This window comes from Dermacentor albipictus, chromosome 6 (genome assembly GCF_038994185.2).
Source record: "Dermacentor albipictus isolate Rhodes 1998 colony chromosome 6, USDA_Dalb.pri_finalv2, whole genome shotgun sequence".
Lineage (NCBI taxonomy): Eukaryota > Metazoa > Arthropoda > Arachnida > Ixodida > Ixodidae > Dermacentor > Dermacentor albipictus.
In genome coordinates, this window is record NC_091826.1 from 53,349,037 (window position 1) to 53,364,859 (window position 15,823).

General features: G+C 48.4%; 1 protein-coding gene across 5 annotated transcripts in view; it reads left to right on the top strand.

Moving 5' to 3' along the window:
• Positions 1-1,433: 1,433 nt before the first annotated feature.
• The window catches only part of LOC135906834 (protein lifeguard 1-like), a 64,517-nt gene continuing 50,127 nt past the window's right edge, over positions 1,434-15,823 (top strand). For 4 of the 5 annotated variants that reach the window (XM_065438425.1, XM_065438427.1, XM_065438426.1 and 1 more), the window contains exons 1-2: positions 1,434-1,582; positions 5,711-6,146. In XM_065438425.1, the coding sequence (XP_065294497.1) occupies positions 1,481-1,582; positions 5,711-6,146 (538 nt within the window). In that variant the 5' untranslated portion in view covers positions 1,434-1,480. Of the gene's footprint in view, positions 1,583-3,895; positions 4,008-5,710; positions 6,147-15,823 lie in introns of all 5 variants that reach the window. The other variant, XM_070540573.1, reaches the window with a different exon arrangement.

Consider the following 15,823-nt stretch of genomic DNA (forward strand, 5'->3'; position numbering starts at 1 on the left):
TTCAAGAAATGATCTCTGTGGTGCGCCATCGCAGTTTCGCTGAAATTCCGGCGAAATACTTCGATTCGTGCCGCTAGCGGACCCAGGGTTTGCAGCTTAGTTGAAAAATAAAGTTGTTTTTGTGTTTTGCCAAAGTGCCGGTCCCATGCCAACTTCCCCGTTAGGGTCAGGTGCTTCCAAACGTCTCGAACTCCCGCAGTTGCCGAGCACCCGGCCAGGAGCGCGCTTGCACCTTTCTTTTTTTTTCTTTTTACCGACAGATACCCGGCGGAGGATGCTCGCCTATTTCACCGAAACTGTTAGAGACAAGGGGCGCCCAGAGACCTTCGCAAATCTCTGTAGGTCCGCTCCCGCCCCCCCTTTTTTTAGATGAAAACCAACGTAAACAAACGAGCGCCTGGTCGTGGTACGTCTCAACCATTAGAAAAAAAATGCGGTGTTTTCGGCGGCACCAAGATTCCAACCTAGTACTTTCCGCCTACGAAGTGGATGCTCTACCATTTCATCACCACTTTTTTTCTTTGGTGGAATTCATTACAGTACCATGAAACACGATAAAACCTTCACCAATTGTGCATAGTCATAGAACGGCACGCACAATGACAGTACCACGCAGAAGAGGTGCAAGCACAAGCGAACGAGGTCCTCAACGTGGGACCGGTTGTAGGTACAAGGGTGCATTTCATACAGATGGCTGTGCTCCTAAAACGTCTTTAAGATGAATGTGATATTCAAGCATACTGGTACCCCATTTTGAGGAGGTGCTTATCCTTAACACCCTTCTAAAGCGGAACCACCCCTGCGCCACCACTGCGGTGGACGGGAAAGCGGTTGGAGACCCAACTCGACAAGCAGATAACCCTGTAAATGTGCGTGAGGTTCCGAAATTATGCTGATTTCTATAAAAAGGGAAATTCATGAGCCATTCCACTCTGCGAAGGTGGATGACCAGCGAAGCTGTGTAGCACATGACAAAGAGGTGACACGGAATTTTGAGGAACGATACGAGCACATTTATTGTCTTGATCGGTGGCCATTGTGACGAGCGGTACGCTCACACATTTATTTTTACACATCCGCGTTCATTCGCGCTATACATTCGCTATGTACGTTCGTGTTTCGATTTCGCGATATATTGAGCCAAACAATTTGAGACCAAGATTATCGCACCGACTGGCAGTGGTCCAGTGCCGTCAGCGCCTTATCAGAGGGAGGGACACTATGGGAACGCTGGCATAATGAGCCAGCGTTCCCAGCGTTCCCAACGTTCCCAAATGGAATCAGCTGTGGAAGACGACGACGACGACGACGACGACGAACGTGCGAGCAGTAGCACGACCCGCTACTGATGATGATAGTTATTGCTCACACATATTTCTTGATTCACCGTGAAATACAATCCCTACTGCGACAGTAGCGACCACAGCGCCACATTTCCCCGGAGTAATCTTGGCATGAAATTCTGCAGTGGGTGTGTGCGATGAATAGAATTCGGGAGCAGAGAGGAAGACAAAGAGACGCCGGCTGCCTAGTCCCACTGTTCCACCAGCGGATTGCAGCGTCCGTGTACCGACTTTATCAGGTGAGGCGTTTCCGCTTTCCCTTCCTCCAGTGTAGGTTAGCAAGCCAGAATCTTATCTGCGGTTAACCTCCCTTCCTTCCCGATCACGTTTATCTCTCAAGGACGCTGGGCGCTGGCGTGGTTTCGCAATGAATGCGCGTTGTCCATCACTACACTCCGCTCAGCGAGTGTACAGAGGGCTTGTAACCGTTTCTGGTGGAAGACTATAGGATGTCTATGGACAGCCTGAAAACGTACGATCTTGCAATTTATATAGACTGACATCTGCAGCTATTCCGAAGGGAATCTCGAAAGAGTACCCTTCGACAGTCTTAGTATCGAACCGAATCTACTTAATCGATGCAATTAAGACCAACAGTATCGTGGAACCCGTCGCGGCATCGCCGTATTGCTCTCGTCACATGATTATGAAGTTTATTAAATCACCAGTTGGATACAACCCGCTAGTCTTCGCCACAAGATAGCTAGTCGATTTTTCCTTCAGAGATAATATAGTAATTCTTCAAATCGCACACAGAAAATTATTTACGCTCCCAGCCCACACACCACGTGGGTTCTTCAACTCTTAGGCCTTTCAGCAGAATAATGGTTCAGGTTGTAATTTTAATCAATCATTTTAATGTACTGGTGCAGAATAAATAAATAAATGTCGATTATTGTCAGGGGAACATTTAGTGATAGAGAGTATGATCGCGACTGAACGAGGACGTAGAAAGAAACACACACAGAGACAGCGCTTCACTTTCAACTATAGATTTTATTTTCACCCGCATCGATGTATATATACCGTGGGAGCGGAAACAAGCCTGACAGAAAACATTCAGTGGTGCATATCGATGAACCGTACATGTGTGCAAGGCATGGCGAAAACACACACTGCAATGGTTACAAAGATAAACCGAGGAACCATATCTCCTTTTCAGATAGCAAAACTGAAGGCTTGCTCACGCACTTTTCCTGCAATTTAGCAATTTCGTAAGCATCCACAATCTCCCTTATCATCCTGCTTTGAGCCTTATACAGAATAGTAGTACTTTCAAACAATAGTTTGCAAGAACAATCTCGGCAATGAATACCCAAAGGACCCGAGATTACCCTAGCGACATTATATAGATGCTCCTTTATTTCAACTGCCGGTTTGACCAACATACGTTCTTCCACACGAAAGTAAAGGCACAGACAACGTTGTGAGTGAAGGTCACAAATTGTTTGCGATGTTCAGTAGAACATGCGTGCCCTTTGTTATCCTCTGTATTAACCTGTTTGCATAGCTTCTGAAGACGCTCAGGGGCAGCCAAAACCACGTCCACCCCCAATTTGCTGCTATTCTTCTCAAATTATGTGAAATGCAATGACAGTATTGTACCACAGCAACATTCTTAGTTCCAGCAGTGGCACTGCTTCCATTCGATGCGTTTTTACACTTCCTGCTTACGCCCTCCGCGACAGAGGTGAGCATACGCATCGGGTAACCAGAACCTGTCAGGCGCTTGGCCTGATCTCTGAAACCGGTTTCCACTTTCTGGTCACATGACTTCGTCAGTGCCACTGCTGGAGCTAAGAAAGTTGCTGTGGTACCATACATTCATTGCATTTGTCACATTTCATGTTAGTTTGGCCGTTGACTGTCTTATAAAGCACCATGAGATGGTGTAACTTACGGCGCTCATACAATGTTGGGAGACTAGACCTTGAACGGAGATCAGACAGTGACACTTGTCTTCAGAAGGCATTAAAAATAAACCTTAGTGTTCCTTTTTGACTATTTTCAGTTTATCTGTATCAGTTTTTGTATGTGCGTCCAATACGACATGAACGATGTTTAAGTAGAGGACGCACCATCGACGTACAAGCAACTAGTTTTGCATTACTCGTACAATGTTCCAGACGTTGCCGAAGCAACCGGAATCTTTTTGAGGCTGAGAAACTGTGTTTCAAGCACAAAATGCTCTTAGCCCATTGTCAGCGACCTTAAAATGACCTTGAGCCAAACGCCGGAGCATTCATCATGCAGTGTCACTCAAACGAGAATATCCGGGCAAGTTGCGAGAACAAAGTGAGATGAGCCGGGCAACCAGTCAAGACCACATTACATACGCTAGCTGCTTCCTAAACAAGTTGCAACAAATGTTGCTTCCGAGTTATTCCGAATGTTTGTTTACAATATCACTCAAGCTGTAACTTCTAGCACGCTGAAGATTTATTCGTCATTTCCAATAGGGCGACGTTCAAAATGCAGATACAGGGCACTGTACCCTTGACTGTCATCTTTTGGCACTGAGACAGAGTTGCCTGTGCTCCTTTCAACGCCAGTGGTGCGTGATTTCCGCGGTGCGTCCGGCAGCGTTCAAGCCGGTAGCGACCAGCCCACCGCGGATGGCTGTTTGACCGAGGCGAGACTTGTAATGAGGCTCTGCCTGTGAACGGAAGTTATTGAGTCCATGTGGACCAGTGCACAGTATGGCGGGGTACGACGTGGTGTGGTGGGGCGTGCCGTTGTAAAAGTGACCCATTTTAAGATTGTGGCTAGTATCATCTCCGACCAATCTGCTTTACCGGCAGCCATTTCATGCTTACATCTACTCTCTATTACGGGAGAGGCAGTCTTTTTTAATTATATTTAAGCCTGTCGACACGTGTAACGACGACGATAATAATTATATATGCACGCGATAGCGGATTCCTTATTATTTCTATTTCTTCGTTATGGTCACATTGGAGCACTTAGGGATATTAAGGTCTGGCACCGGTTATAAATTGTGTTAGAGAATTGCTTAACAGCAATTGATCCTCTTTCTATGCAATGGCCTGATATACGATGGACGATTCGTTTAGGAGTTTTGCAACGGCGCCCACAGAGCTGAGGAATGAAAAGCAACAAGCGATCGCTTGACTACAGTAGCTTTTACACAACAGCTCGCCTTCTCCACACAATCCGCCATTCCATGCTCAATAATCTGTTTGTCGTCCAATCACGTAAGCTTGGCAGCATTGGGCTCAGTCAGTACTCGGAAGTGAGACCGTTTAGGATCACCGAGTGCTGATGACGACCGTCTTGTACCCGCCACGATATATATATATATATATATATATATATATATATATATATATATACTGCGCAAACATTGGGGCTGCCCGACCTTCCCAACTTAGCTGTACTATAGCGCCTTATAGCTTGCGTACAGAATGCCGCACAGGCTAACCTGAATGCACAATTATAAGTTTTCCTTGCTGTAAATTTAATGTGGATGACTCGGTAATTCGAAGCAATCCCTACTTTGTTCGAGTGGCCGGCAATGATTCTAATGGCCTCCAATATATCTGCAGTGTTAGAGAGCACAAAAAGTGCAGAAGGCTATGCACATAGTTAAAGGCTGCGTTGGGCAAAAACCTCAGCTTGGCAATTATGAAGCTGGTAACGATGGTACGATGCCCAGATTGCGTACTTCGTCGAAAGTATGAAACAAGGAAGGAATCGCAGTTTAACCTGACCTGTTGGCACTTGTGTACCGATGCAGTTTCTTTCTCCGGGATTAGGGTAGAGCATCATGGGGACGAGAAGAGGGTGCAGACAAGGAAGGTTGTAGATATACACGCAACGGGTCCTGCTGCCTCTGAGTTCGGGGGGCCCCCGTTGCGTATTGCATGCTTGCCGTCTTGATTTTTGCCGGGAAAAGCTTGTTGCCACAATACAATAGTGACACGTTATGGCGACCACACGCCACTAAGACGTCAACGGCTTCTCGTATGCTCCGAAATCACGTTGCAGTATCCTTTCCCTAAATCTCACGTCGGCGAATTGGTGTGCGAACCCAAACGCGGTCACCGGGTCCGTATTACACAAAGCGCCGTCAAAGATCGTAGTGTTGAGTACTCGGTCGCATGCTCATTCGTGATACGCCAGTCGTCAAGTTGTCAAGCTTCTTCGGCGCTGGAGTTCGGCGAGAACATTCGGCTAAGTCCCTATACGTGACGACAGCTCTTGCGCAAAGCGGCATCACTGTAGTTCTTAGCTGGCGAAAAACAACCACTGTAAAAAAAAGCATACGCCTGATGCAGTGCTCTTTTTCGTTACCGCATAGTCATGGTACACAATGACGTCTTCTGTTTTGCCCGCGTACATTACAGATTCGTCGCCTAGGACACTTCTCTAAATTTTGTAGCAAGATGAGACAGCCAGTCCCCACCTACGGCCGCGCCCCTGGCCCCGGCCCCGCCCCTGGCCCCGGCCCCGCCCCTGGCCCCGGCTTCGCCCCTGGCCCCGGCAACGCCCCTGGCCCCGGCAACGCCCCTGGTCCAGGCTACGCCCCTGGCCCAGGCTACGCCCCTGGCCCCGGCTACGCCCCTGGCCCCGGCTACGCACCTGGCCCCGTCTACGTCCCTGTCCCCGGCTACGCCCCTTGGCCCGGCTACGCCCCTGGCCCCGGCTACGCCCCTGGCCCCGGCTACGTCCCTTGCCCCGGCTATGCCCCGAGTATGCGGAGGGCATCTCATGTCGAGGCGGGCAAACCTCCCGCCGAGTCCCCCATGGAAAACCCATTCGCCGACAAATACGTACGAATAGGTGAGTTCGTGACCATCGCTCCTCTCACAAGTCGTTCTTAGTTCCAACTACACCCGAAGACTTTTCGTAGGCGGAGCGCTGGTGGGCGAGAAGTGCTCACGAAAACGTTCGGCCCTCGTCTTGCGGTTCGCAGCACCCATTTGCCCATCACGCTTGTCCGTATGCAGCAAGCAAGCAGGCGATGCGCCTAGTAGGTGCGTGCCTACAAGATGTTGCGTAAATAAGACTCACAGATATACCGGACGATGAGCAAAACGAGAACAAGGTGAGAGCAGGAGCCAACATTTTGACAAGTGGACTTGTCTTCTTGCGCCTCGAAGAAAAGTCCACTTGTCGAAACGTTGGCTTCTGCTTTCGCCCTCTCCTTTTGATCATCGTCTTGAATTTCCATCTCCCGCCTTCCACGTGTTTTTCCTAGATAGACCGGAGTACGTTGTCATAGCGCTAGATCTCTCAGACTAAAATTTTGGGCATTTCGTGACATTTCGTGGTGGATTGATCGCAACGCCACATTTGGGTTCCTTGCTTGCCTGTTTTGCGAGAATAATTAAGCAAATGTACTTGTGGCGATGCCAAACGGGGAGTGGGGAATTGCCACAGACACTTGAGCGCACATTCTTGCTTTTTATTTTTTAACGCGACCCAAGGCCACTCTTGGCGGCGGTAGAGAGTCCCTTTGCATATACACGAATCAACAGCAAAGGGACGGTGCTCTGCGCTCCTCTGTGACGCCTGCATGACCATAACGTTCCTGCATACCACCTGCACTTACTGCTACTGTGCCGGCCCCCGCAGGGGCGTCTGCGTCAGCAGGCGTTTGGTGTGTTGCGACAACACGTACCCGAGCACACGAGGGTTGGACCCGTCCGCGTGTAGCCGTGCGCGGCTTAGCCGTGTACGGGGAAAGGGGGATCCTGGGGGTTGAGCCGATGCTGGGTGTTCGGACCTTTAAGGCCCCCCGGTGGAGGCAACACACGTCTTTGGCCTCTGATTCACTTAGACGGCAACCCCGGACTGACCCACCCGTAGGAAATTGGTAGTTGCCTTTTCCTGTGTCTCTCTCCCTCCAGCCTTCGTCTTTCTCTCACTTTTCATCTTTCCTGTCCTCTCCTAGCTTCTGCTTACTTGCAATTTTTCCAGGCAGCAAGGGTTAACCTCGTGTGAATAGTGAACCTAGGTTATTTCATATTTGGTTATAGTGGTAATGTACAGCTGGCGTTTGCAGGCCATGTTTCACAGGTCCTGCAGCGTCTCCTTGTAGGACTCCACGGTGAGTGGCTGGCATTACTGCCGAAATCTCACAATGTCTTTATGTATAGCTCCTTTCCTTCACTCCCTGATGCCCTCAGAAAAGAGGGCGCCCCGATGAAGTTTTTCAGTTTTCCGGACGCCAAGTCCACAACTTCCCACATTTCCATGTAGTTCACTCGGAAAAAACCCGGCAAACCAGTGCGCACCATTTCACGGTTCCTTGTATTAAAGAATTTGATTTATGTTTTTGGAGCCGGTTATACAGCAACCAGGATGGCAAGCGGTGATCTCCTCTATGAGCTCCGCGATAAGAAGCAATACGAGAAACTACCGAAACTAGTGTCATTTGGGGAGACCCATCTAACAGTAACCCCGCACCGTACTATGAACACCACCCGCGGCGTTGTGTCGGACGATGACTTGCTGGAGCTCACTGAGGCTCAATTCTTGGAGGGCTTCAGTGAACATAATGTAATAAAAAAAAGAATTAAGATTAGGCGATATGGCAAAGAAATCCAAACCAAGCACTTGATAATCAGCTTCGGATCAAGTGTCCTGCCCGAGTCAATCGAGGCAGGGTAAATTAAGCTCCGTATTAGGCCATCTGTGCCCAATCCGCTCAGATGTTTCAAATGCCGACGTTTCGGTCACAGTTCGCAAAGCTGCCGAGGCCGTCAAACCTGTGCGAAGTGCAGTGCCCATGAACATACTGCTGAAGCTTGCGAGAACACTCTTCATTTTGTAAACTGTGAAGGAGAGCACGCCGCATTCTCGCGGTCGTGCGCACCCTGGAAAAAATGAAAAAGAAATTGTGACGACAAAAGTAAAGGAAAATATAAATTTCGGGGAAGCAGGCAGGTGGTTTTCATACCTACCCGAAAAATCTTTGCCGATGTGACGCGTCAGGGGGCAGCGACACAACGGCTTCCGATGGCTGGCCGACCATCAAGCAATGAGTCGGCAGTTATGCCATCTGCCCCCGCGGCGGTTGCAGCTAGCGCTGCTCCGTCAACCCAGAAGAAGGGACCATCGACCCCGAAGGTGGGCGCAGCCAAGGCTGCCTCACCCTCCGAGGCCCCTTCCAGCGCTGGCAACAGCAGGCGTAGCCCAATCCCACAGGCAGCCCCATCGACATCCGGGCTGGTGGGCGCAGGGGTCTTGCCCTCCAAGGCGGGACCTTCCCTGGTAACTTCTCGCTCACAAGAGCACGTGTCCGGCGCCTCACAAGAGGCAATGGACACTACACCTATCCTCAAGGCGCACCAAGCGCCTAAGGAGCAGCGAGGCTCCCTCGAACGCTCCAAAAAGGGCGAAATTCCCGTTACAGGGCCTGGAAAGAGCTCTGTAATCTGAGGCATCACTTCTGTTCCTGTACACACAGCACCAATTTACTTTAAATATGAATACACAAATCATTCAATGGAACGTCTAAGGTCTACTTAGAAACCTCGGCGACGTACAAGAACTCATCCACAAACACAATCCAAAAGTGCTGTGTTTACAGAAAACAAACTTAAAATCCAAACACACAAACTTTCTCCGAATGTATGTTACGTTTCGCAAAGATTGCAATGATGCAGTCGCATCATCAGGTGGTGTTGCCACTGTCACTCATAAAAGTATAACGTGTCAACCTTTACAGCTACAAACGCCTAGCCCAACTGGCACGGAATCTTACGCCCACTCTATCGCCAACGTGTCAATAAGTGGATGGGCGCACTTTTTAATATATGCGCACCACATACGCACATTACGGACTACACCGATAGCGCACGAATGGTGGAGGCTGAATGTGTCGTGGTGGTCAACAAGAGTAATCAAATTACTAGACCCGCCGTGGTTGCTCAGTGGCTATGGTGTTGGGCTGCTGAGCACGAGGTCGCGGGATCGAATCCCGGCCACGGCGGCCGCATTTCGATGGGGGCGGAATGCGGAAACGCCCGTGTACTTAGATTTAGGTGCACGTTTAAGAACCGCAGGTGGTCAAAATTTTCGGAGCCCTCCACTACGGCGTGTCTCATAACCAGAAAGTGGTTTTGGCACGTAAAACCCCATATACTATTATTATTACGTGCTTCACTGCCATCGGCCATTATTTATTCCGTATACGTAGACGATATACAAATAGGCTTCAAATCCTACAACCTCACAGTATGCGAAAGACAGGTACAGCAGGGCTTAAACAAGGTGTCCAAATGGACAGACCAAAATGGATTTAAAGTCAATCCCCACAAACGTTCTTGTGTTCGCTTCACAAGAAAGAGAGGCCTGGTCCCAGATCCTTGTGTAGAACTGGGCGGACAACAAATTCCTGTCAACAAAGAGCACAAATTTCTTCGGGTTATACTTGACTACAGGCTTACTTTCAATCCTCACATAAAATATCTTTAAAAAAATGTCTTAGAACAATGAACCTGCTTAAAATCCAATCCCACACAACGTGAAGTAGCGACAGACAGTGTTTATTGAATATTTACAGGAGCCTAGTTCGATCACGACTGGACTATGGTGCCGTGGTTTATCACTCTGCCGCACCAAGCGCGCTAAAGATGTTAGACCCCGTTCATCATCTGGATATCCGCCAGGCCACTGGCGCCTTCAGAACAAGCCCTGTCGAAAGTCTATACGTAGAGTCAGATGAGTGGTCACTTCATTTTCAGAGAACGTACATCACTTTCCCTATTTTCCTAAAGTTCGCTAAAATAAGGAACATTCGTGTTTCAACACCGCTAACGACTTGCCATTTGAGAAACTGTTTCCTTATAAACCCTCCATGAGAGCACCTTTGTCACTGCGTGTAAGAGAGCTTAGCGAAGAAATGTATGTCCCAATTCTCGAACATCGCTTAATGCCTCCAGCTAAGCCATTACTCCCATGGGAGTGGCAGGTGATAGATTGTGACGTGTCCTTTGTAGAAGTCACAAAACACGCACCTGACCTCGAAATCGCCATGCACTTCCGGGAAACTTCAATGGAAGTACTCGTGCTCAGAATTCTACACAGACGAGTCAAAATCACATTCTGGCGTATCTATTGCTGCTGTTGGTCCCTCATTTTCTAAATCTGACGTCTTGAATCCCTTAACAAGTATCCTCACTGCAGAAGCCTATGCAGTACTGTCTGCAGTAAAACATAAATAAATTAAACCTCGACGGAGCAATAGCATTGAAAGACTCGTTAAGTCTTGTAAAAGCGTTAATTTCTTCACAAAAACATAGAAGTCCTGTCTTCAATGAACTCTACTCTCTCTTATGAAATATTTATCTATCACATAAACATGTAGTAATATACTGGGTGCCTGGCCATAGAGGCATCAAGGGTTAAGTACTAGCTGATAAAATTTCTGCATCACTGCCATCACTAACCACCTTGACTACGGCTGCTGTCCCTGTCACAGATCTTAAGCCTTTCTTAAGAAAGAAACTGCGACAACACGGGCAACGCATGAGGAACGCAGAGACAAATAATAAACTGCACGTTATAAAGCCACAGTTACGTTTTTAGCCCTCCCCAACAAAATATCGGCGAACAGATGTCCTACTCTGTCACCTCAGAATAGGGCACACCTTTTGTACCAACAATTTTCTGCTTGCTGGAAATGAACCGCCAACCTGTGGTCGATGTGGGGAGAGGCTGACCGTTCTCCACGTCCTCTTGTAGTGTCGCAAAGCCGAATCTGAACGAAACCATTTCCTCTTGCATGTCATTTTTGCGTCTCTTTCCACCCAGCTATGTTTCCTGGTAAAGAACCGGTTTTCAACACTAAAGCAGTCCTAAATTATTTAAATGATGTCGTCCTACATGTTATCAGCCCATTAAATTCCTAGCACATTCTCTTTCCAGAGGATACCGCTGTGATAGTTGATTTGTATAGCGCATGCCTCCAGTCCCTTGTCTCTCAAGGGCTCTAACGAGGCAGTGGTGCTCTAGTGAATTTTATCATCTCACATATTTTTTATATCATATCGTCATTTAGCAATGCACCTTAATGCTCATAGTACACGTCATTGGTCATCGCCATAATCTTATTACGCGTACATTTTACACACTTCACAGCGACTATTTTTAAGCCCCTTTACAGCCACGTCACACCAACTTCATAGAACCCATCACTCCAACGCGAAATCATTAACATTTGCGTGGCGCTCTTTGGCCATACCTGGCCCTTGCGCCAATAAAAACCCCACATTCATTCGTGCAACCGTGGCGACCGCCTGCCAGCTTAGAGCGCGCTAGCCAATCCATGCCAAGTCCGTCCCAGTCCGTAAGCTAGCTTCTTCTGCCCTCTGCGAGCTTTGAGCGCGTTAACTGTTCCACGTTAGATGCATCAACCTGGCGTAGATCACCTGGTGCATGCAAAGTAGGGATGTAGACGATCCTGTAACGGTAGAGGGATAGGGGTCGTAAACGTAAGCGAAAGGTCGCTATTGAAGATGCACTGTTGAGTAATATATGCTCACTTCCATTGGTATAAGCCCCTCTAGAAGGTCCCGCTACATCCACTGTTATCTTGGCGGGAACATTGATAACTGCGAAAACAAGTGTATCTTCAAAAGATGAGCCGCGAAGGCTCCTTGAAGTTCCCCCACCAGGTCGTCATGACGTCACATATATTCATAGCGTCTGCTCAAGCCTGCATAATTTCCTGTACATAAAGATCGACAAGGCTGCATCCTAAAGAAGCGAATAATTGGGCCGCTGCCACGACGACCCAATTACAAGAATGTAGTTCGATATTCGTGTCTTCACGGCGACGTAACAGAGATGAGGTTTCGGTGCAAAGTAAAAAAAATGTTTTGTCTTTATTTTCCAATTCCGTATGCTAAATCCGGGCACAAAATTAACAAACACGAACTTTTCAGAAAATATCTTCTCGGAATGAAATGATTTTGTTTTTTTATGAATAGTGTGTGGAAAGTTCCAAGGCTGCCTTTCAGTCGTGATAGCACACTTGGTCACGATATTCTTCACTCTCACCAAGCGGCGAATCACGGCAATGACCTATGCTTGTACACGTCCCTCTTGAAGACGGAATGTCAATCACAGATGTGTGAAAAGTCTGTACCAGATAACGTATGAGACAAAGCGGTAAGTTTTGCAGATAACCTTCAACAACGTTGCGGACAAAATTTTGCGCGGAAATTTTCTAGGCAATAGCTAATTTAAATCAATACATAATTGCTTAAAGATGGACATAAGAGACATGTCATGGTAGAGCTGATTTGATACACTGCTCAATGCATAGCCATTTGCTACTAATTACATTCCCATGCCATTTTTTGCTAATAGCCACAAGAAACGTGCTGCGAAATTCATTTATGTGCCATATAACTGTTTTCTTCGGTGCACTTCTTTTTCTCCAGAGCGAGAAGATCATTACCGGAAGGGCAGTGTGCGAAATGTTTGACTGTGGATCTCGAGTTCCCCGCAGGGGCGTCTGCGTCAGCAGGCGTTTGGTGTGTTGTGACACCACGTACCCGAGCACACGAGGGTTGGACCCTGCCGCGTTTAACCGTGCGTGGCTTAGCCGTGTCCGGGGAAAAGGGGATCCTGGGGGTTGTGCCGATGCTGGGTGTTTGGACCTTTAAGGCCCCCCGGCGGAGGCAACACACCCCTTTGGCCTCTGCTTCACATAGACGGCACCCCCGGACTGACCCACCCGGGGGAAATCGGTAGTTGCCTTTTCCTGTCTCTCTCTCCCTATTAGCTTCCTCTTTCTCTTACTTTCCACCTTTCCTGTCTCCTGCTCTCTTCTTTTTACTTCTTTTTTCCTGGCGGCAAGGGTTAACCCTGTGTGGATAGCCAACCTTGGGTATTTCATATTTGGTTATAGTAGTAACGTACAGCTGGCGTTTGCAGGCCGTGTTTCACAGGTCCTGCAGCGTCCCCTTGTAGGACTCCACGGTGGGTGGCTGGCGTTACTGCCGAAATCTCACATATGTTTATGGCTACCTCCTTCCCTCCACTCCCTGATCGCCCTCAGAAAAGAGGGCGCACCGATGAAGTATTCAAATTTTTTGGTCGGCAAAAAGAATCTTTCCCTCGTTTCCACGTTATCCATTCTGAAACACCAGCTAAACCAGTGCGAACAATTTCTCCATTTCTTGTATCGAAGTCCCTTACCGAAGTTTTTGGTCCAGGATATAAGGCGTCGAGGATGGCTAGCGGTGACCTCCTCCTGGAGCTCCGCGATCACAAACAATTTGAAAAACTGCCTAAACTTGTATCATTTGGGGAGACCCAAATAGTAGTAACCCCGCACCGCACGATGAATACCTCCCGCGGCGTTGTCTCAGACGATGATTTGCTGCAGCTCTCTGAGGCTGAACTCTTGGAGGGCTTCAGTGATCAAAATGTTATAAATGTCAACAGAATCAAGATGAGGCGAGATGGTAAGGAACTTGCGACCAAACACCTAATACTCACCTTTAACTCAAGTGTCCTGCCCGAGTCCATCGAGGCCGGGTATATCAAGCTCCGTGTTCGTCCATACATCCCTAATCCCCTGCGTTGCTTCAAATGCCAGCGTTTCGGTCACAGCTCGCAGAGCTGCCGAGGCCGCCAAACCTGCGCTAAATGCAGTGCTAATGAGCACACTTCTGAATCGTGTGAAAACTCTCTCCACTGCGTAAACTGTGAAGGCTAGCACGCTGCATACTCGCGGTCGTGCCCGTCTTGGAAGAAAGAAAAGGAAATAGTTACGATTAAAGTAAAAGAAAACATAAGTTTCAAAGAAGCACGCAGGCGGGTATCTTTCCTGCCAAAGCACACCTTTGCCGAAGTGGCGCGTCAGGGGGCAGCGCCACAACGGCCTCCGGCGGCTGTCCGTCCCACACCCAGTGAGGCGGCAGTGACGCCATCCGCCCCCTCGGCGACTGCAGCTAACGCTGCTACGCCACCACAGCAGGCGGGGCCAACGACCACGAAGGTGGGCGCAGCCGAGGCTACCCCAACCTCCCCGGCCCCGTCTAGCGCTGGCAACAACCGGCGCAGTCAGATCCCTCAGGGAGCCCCACCGACCTCCGGGCTGGTGGGCGCAGGGGTCTTGCCTTCCGAGGCAGGACCCTCACAGAAAACTTCTCGCTCGCAAGAGCATGTGTCCGGCGCCTCGCAAGAGGCAATGGACACTTCACATGTCCTCACGGCGCGCCACGCGCCCAAGGAGCGGCGAGGCTCCCTCGAACGCTCCAGAAAGGGCAAAACCCCGATTACAGGGCCTCGAAAGAGCTCTGTAATCTAAGGCATAAGATCCGTTTCCTGACACACAGCACCTATTCACTTCCAATATGGATACACAAATTTTTCAATGGAACATCAGAGGTCTTCTTAGAAACCTAGATGATATGCAGGAACTCATTCAAAAACACAATCCAAAAGTGCTGTGTTTACAGGAAACACACCTAAAATCCAAGCATACAAAGTTTCTCCGACAGTACATAACTTATCGCAAAGATCGCGATGATGCTGTCGCATCATCGGGCGGTGTCGCCATTGTTATCCATAAGAGCATTGCGTGTCAACGTTTACAGCTACAAACGCCTCTCGAAGCAGTGGCGGTTCGAGCTGTTCTCCTAAACAAACTCATCACCATTAGCTTTCTTTACATACCCCCACATTACAAATTAACGAAACATGAATTTCAATCCTATGTAGATCAATTGCCAGAACCTTATGTTGTTCTTGGCGATTTCAATGCGCATAGCACCTTGTGGGGAGACTCTCGCATCGATGCGCGAGGTCGTCTCGTTGAAGAGTTCCTTTTTTCTTCTGGAGCGTGCCTTCTAAATAAGAAAGAACCCACATATTACTCTCTTGCGAACAGATCCTTTTCGTCAATAGATCTTAGTATTGTTTCCCCATCTATACTGCCTGAACTCAAATGGGAAGTTACGAGCAATCCTTACGGGAGCGATCACTTCCCCGTACTGGTAAGAACATCTAAAGAAAATGAATTTCCCCCACAAGTTCCCTAGGTGGAAGATAGATACAGCCGACTGGGAGAAATTTCGAAATCTATCTAGACTCTCATGGGCTGATATGTCTTCTCTAGAAATCGATGCCGCTGTGGAGTATTTTACAGCGTTCATAATAGATGCCGCATCTAAATGCATATCTGAAGGAAGCGGTTTGGGATGCAGACGGCGTGTCCCGTGGTGGAACGAGGAATGTAGGATTGCTCGTAGGAAACAGAACAAAGCGTGGGGGTTGCTACGCACTTCCCCCACTGCAGAGAATCTTATCAACTTTAAGAAAGTAAAATCTCAAGGCAGGAGAACCCGCAGGCAGGCCAGAAGAGAAAGTTGGCAGAACTTTTTATCAAGTATTAACTCGTTTACAGATGAGGCGAAAGTCTGGAACCGCGTAAATAAAATTAGAGAGCGGCAAACATATTCACTCCCACTAGTAAATACACAGGGCGATACACT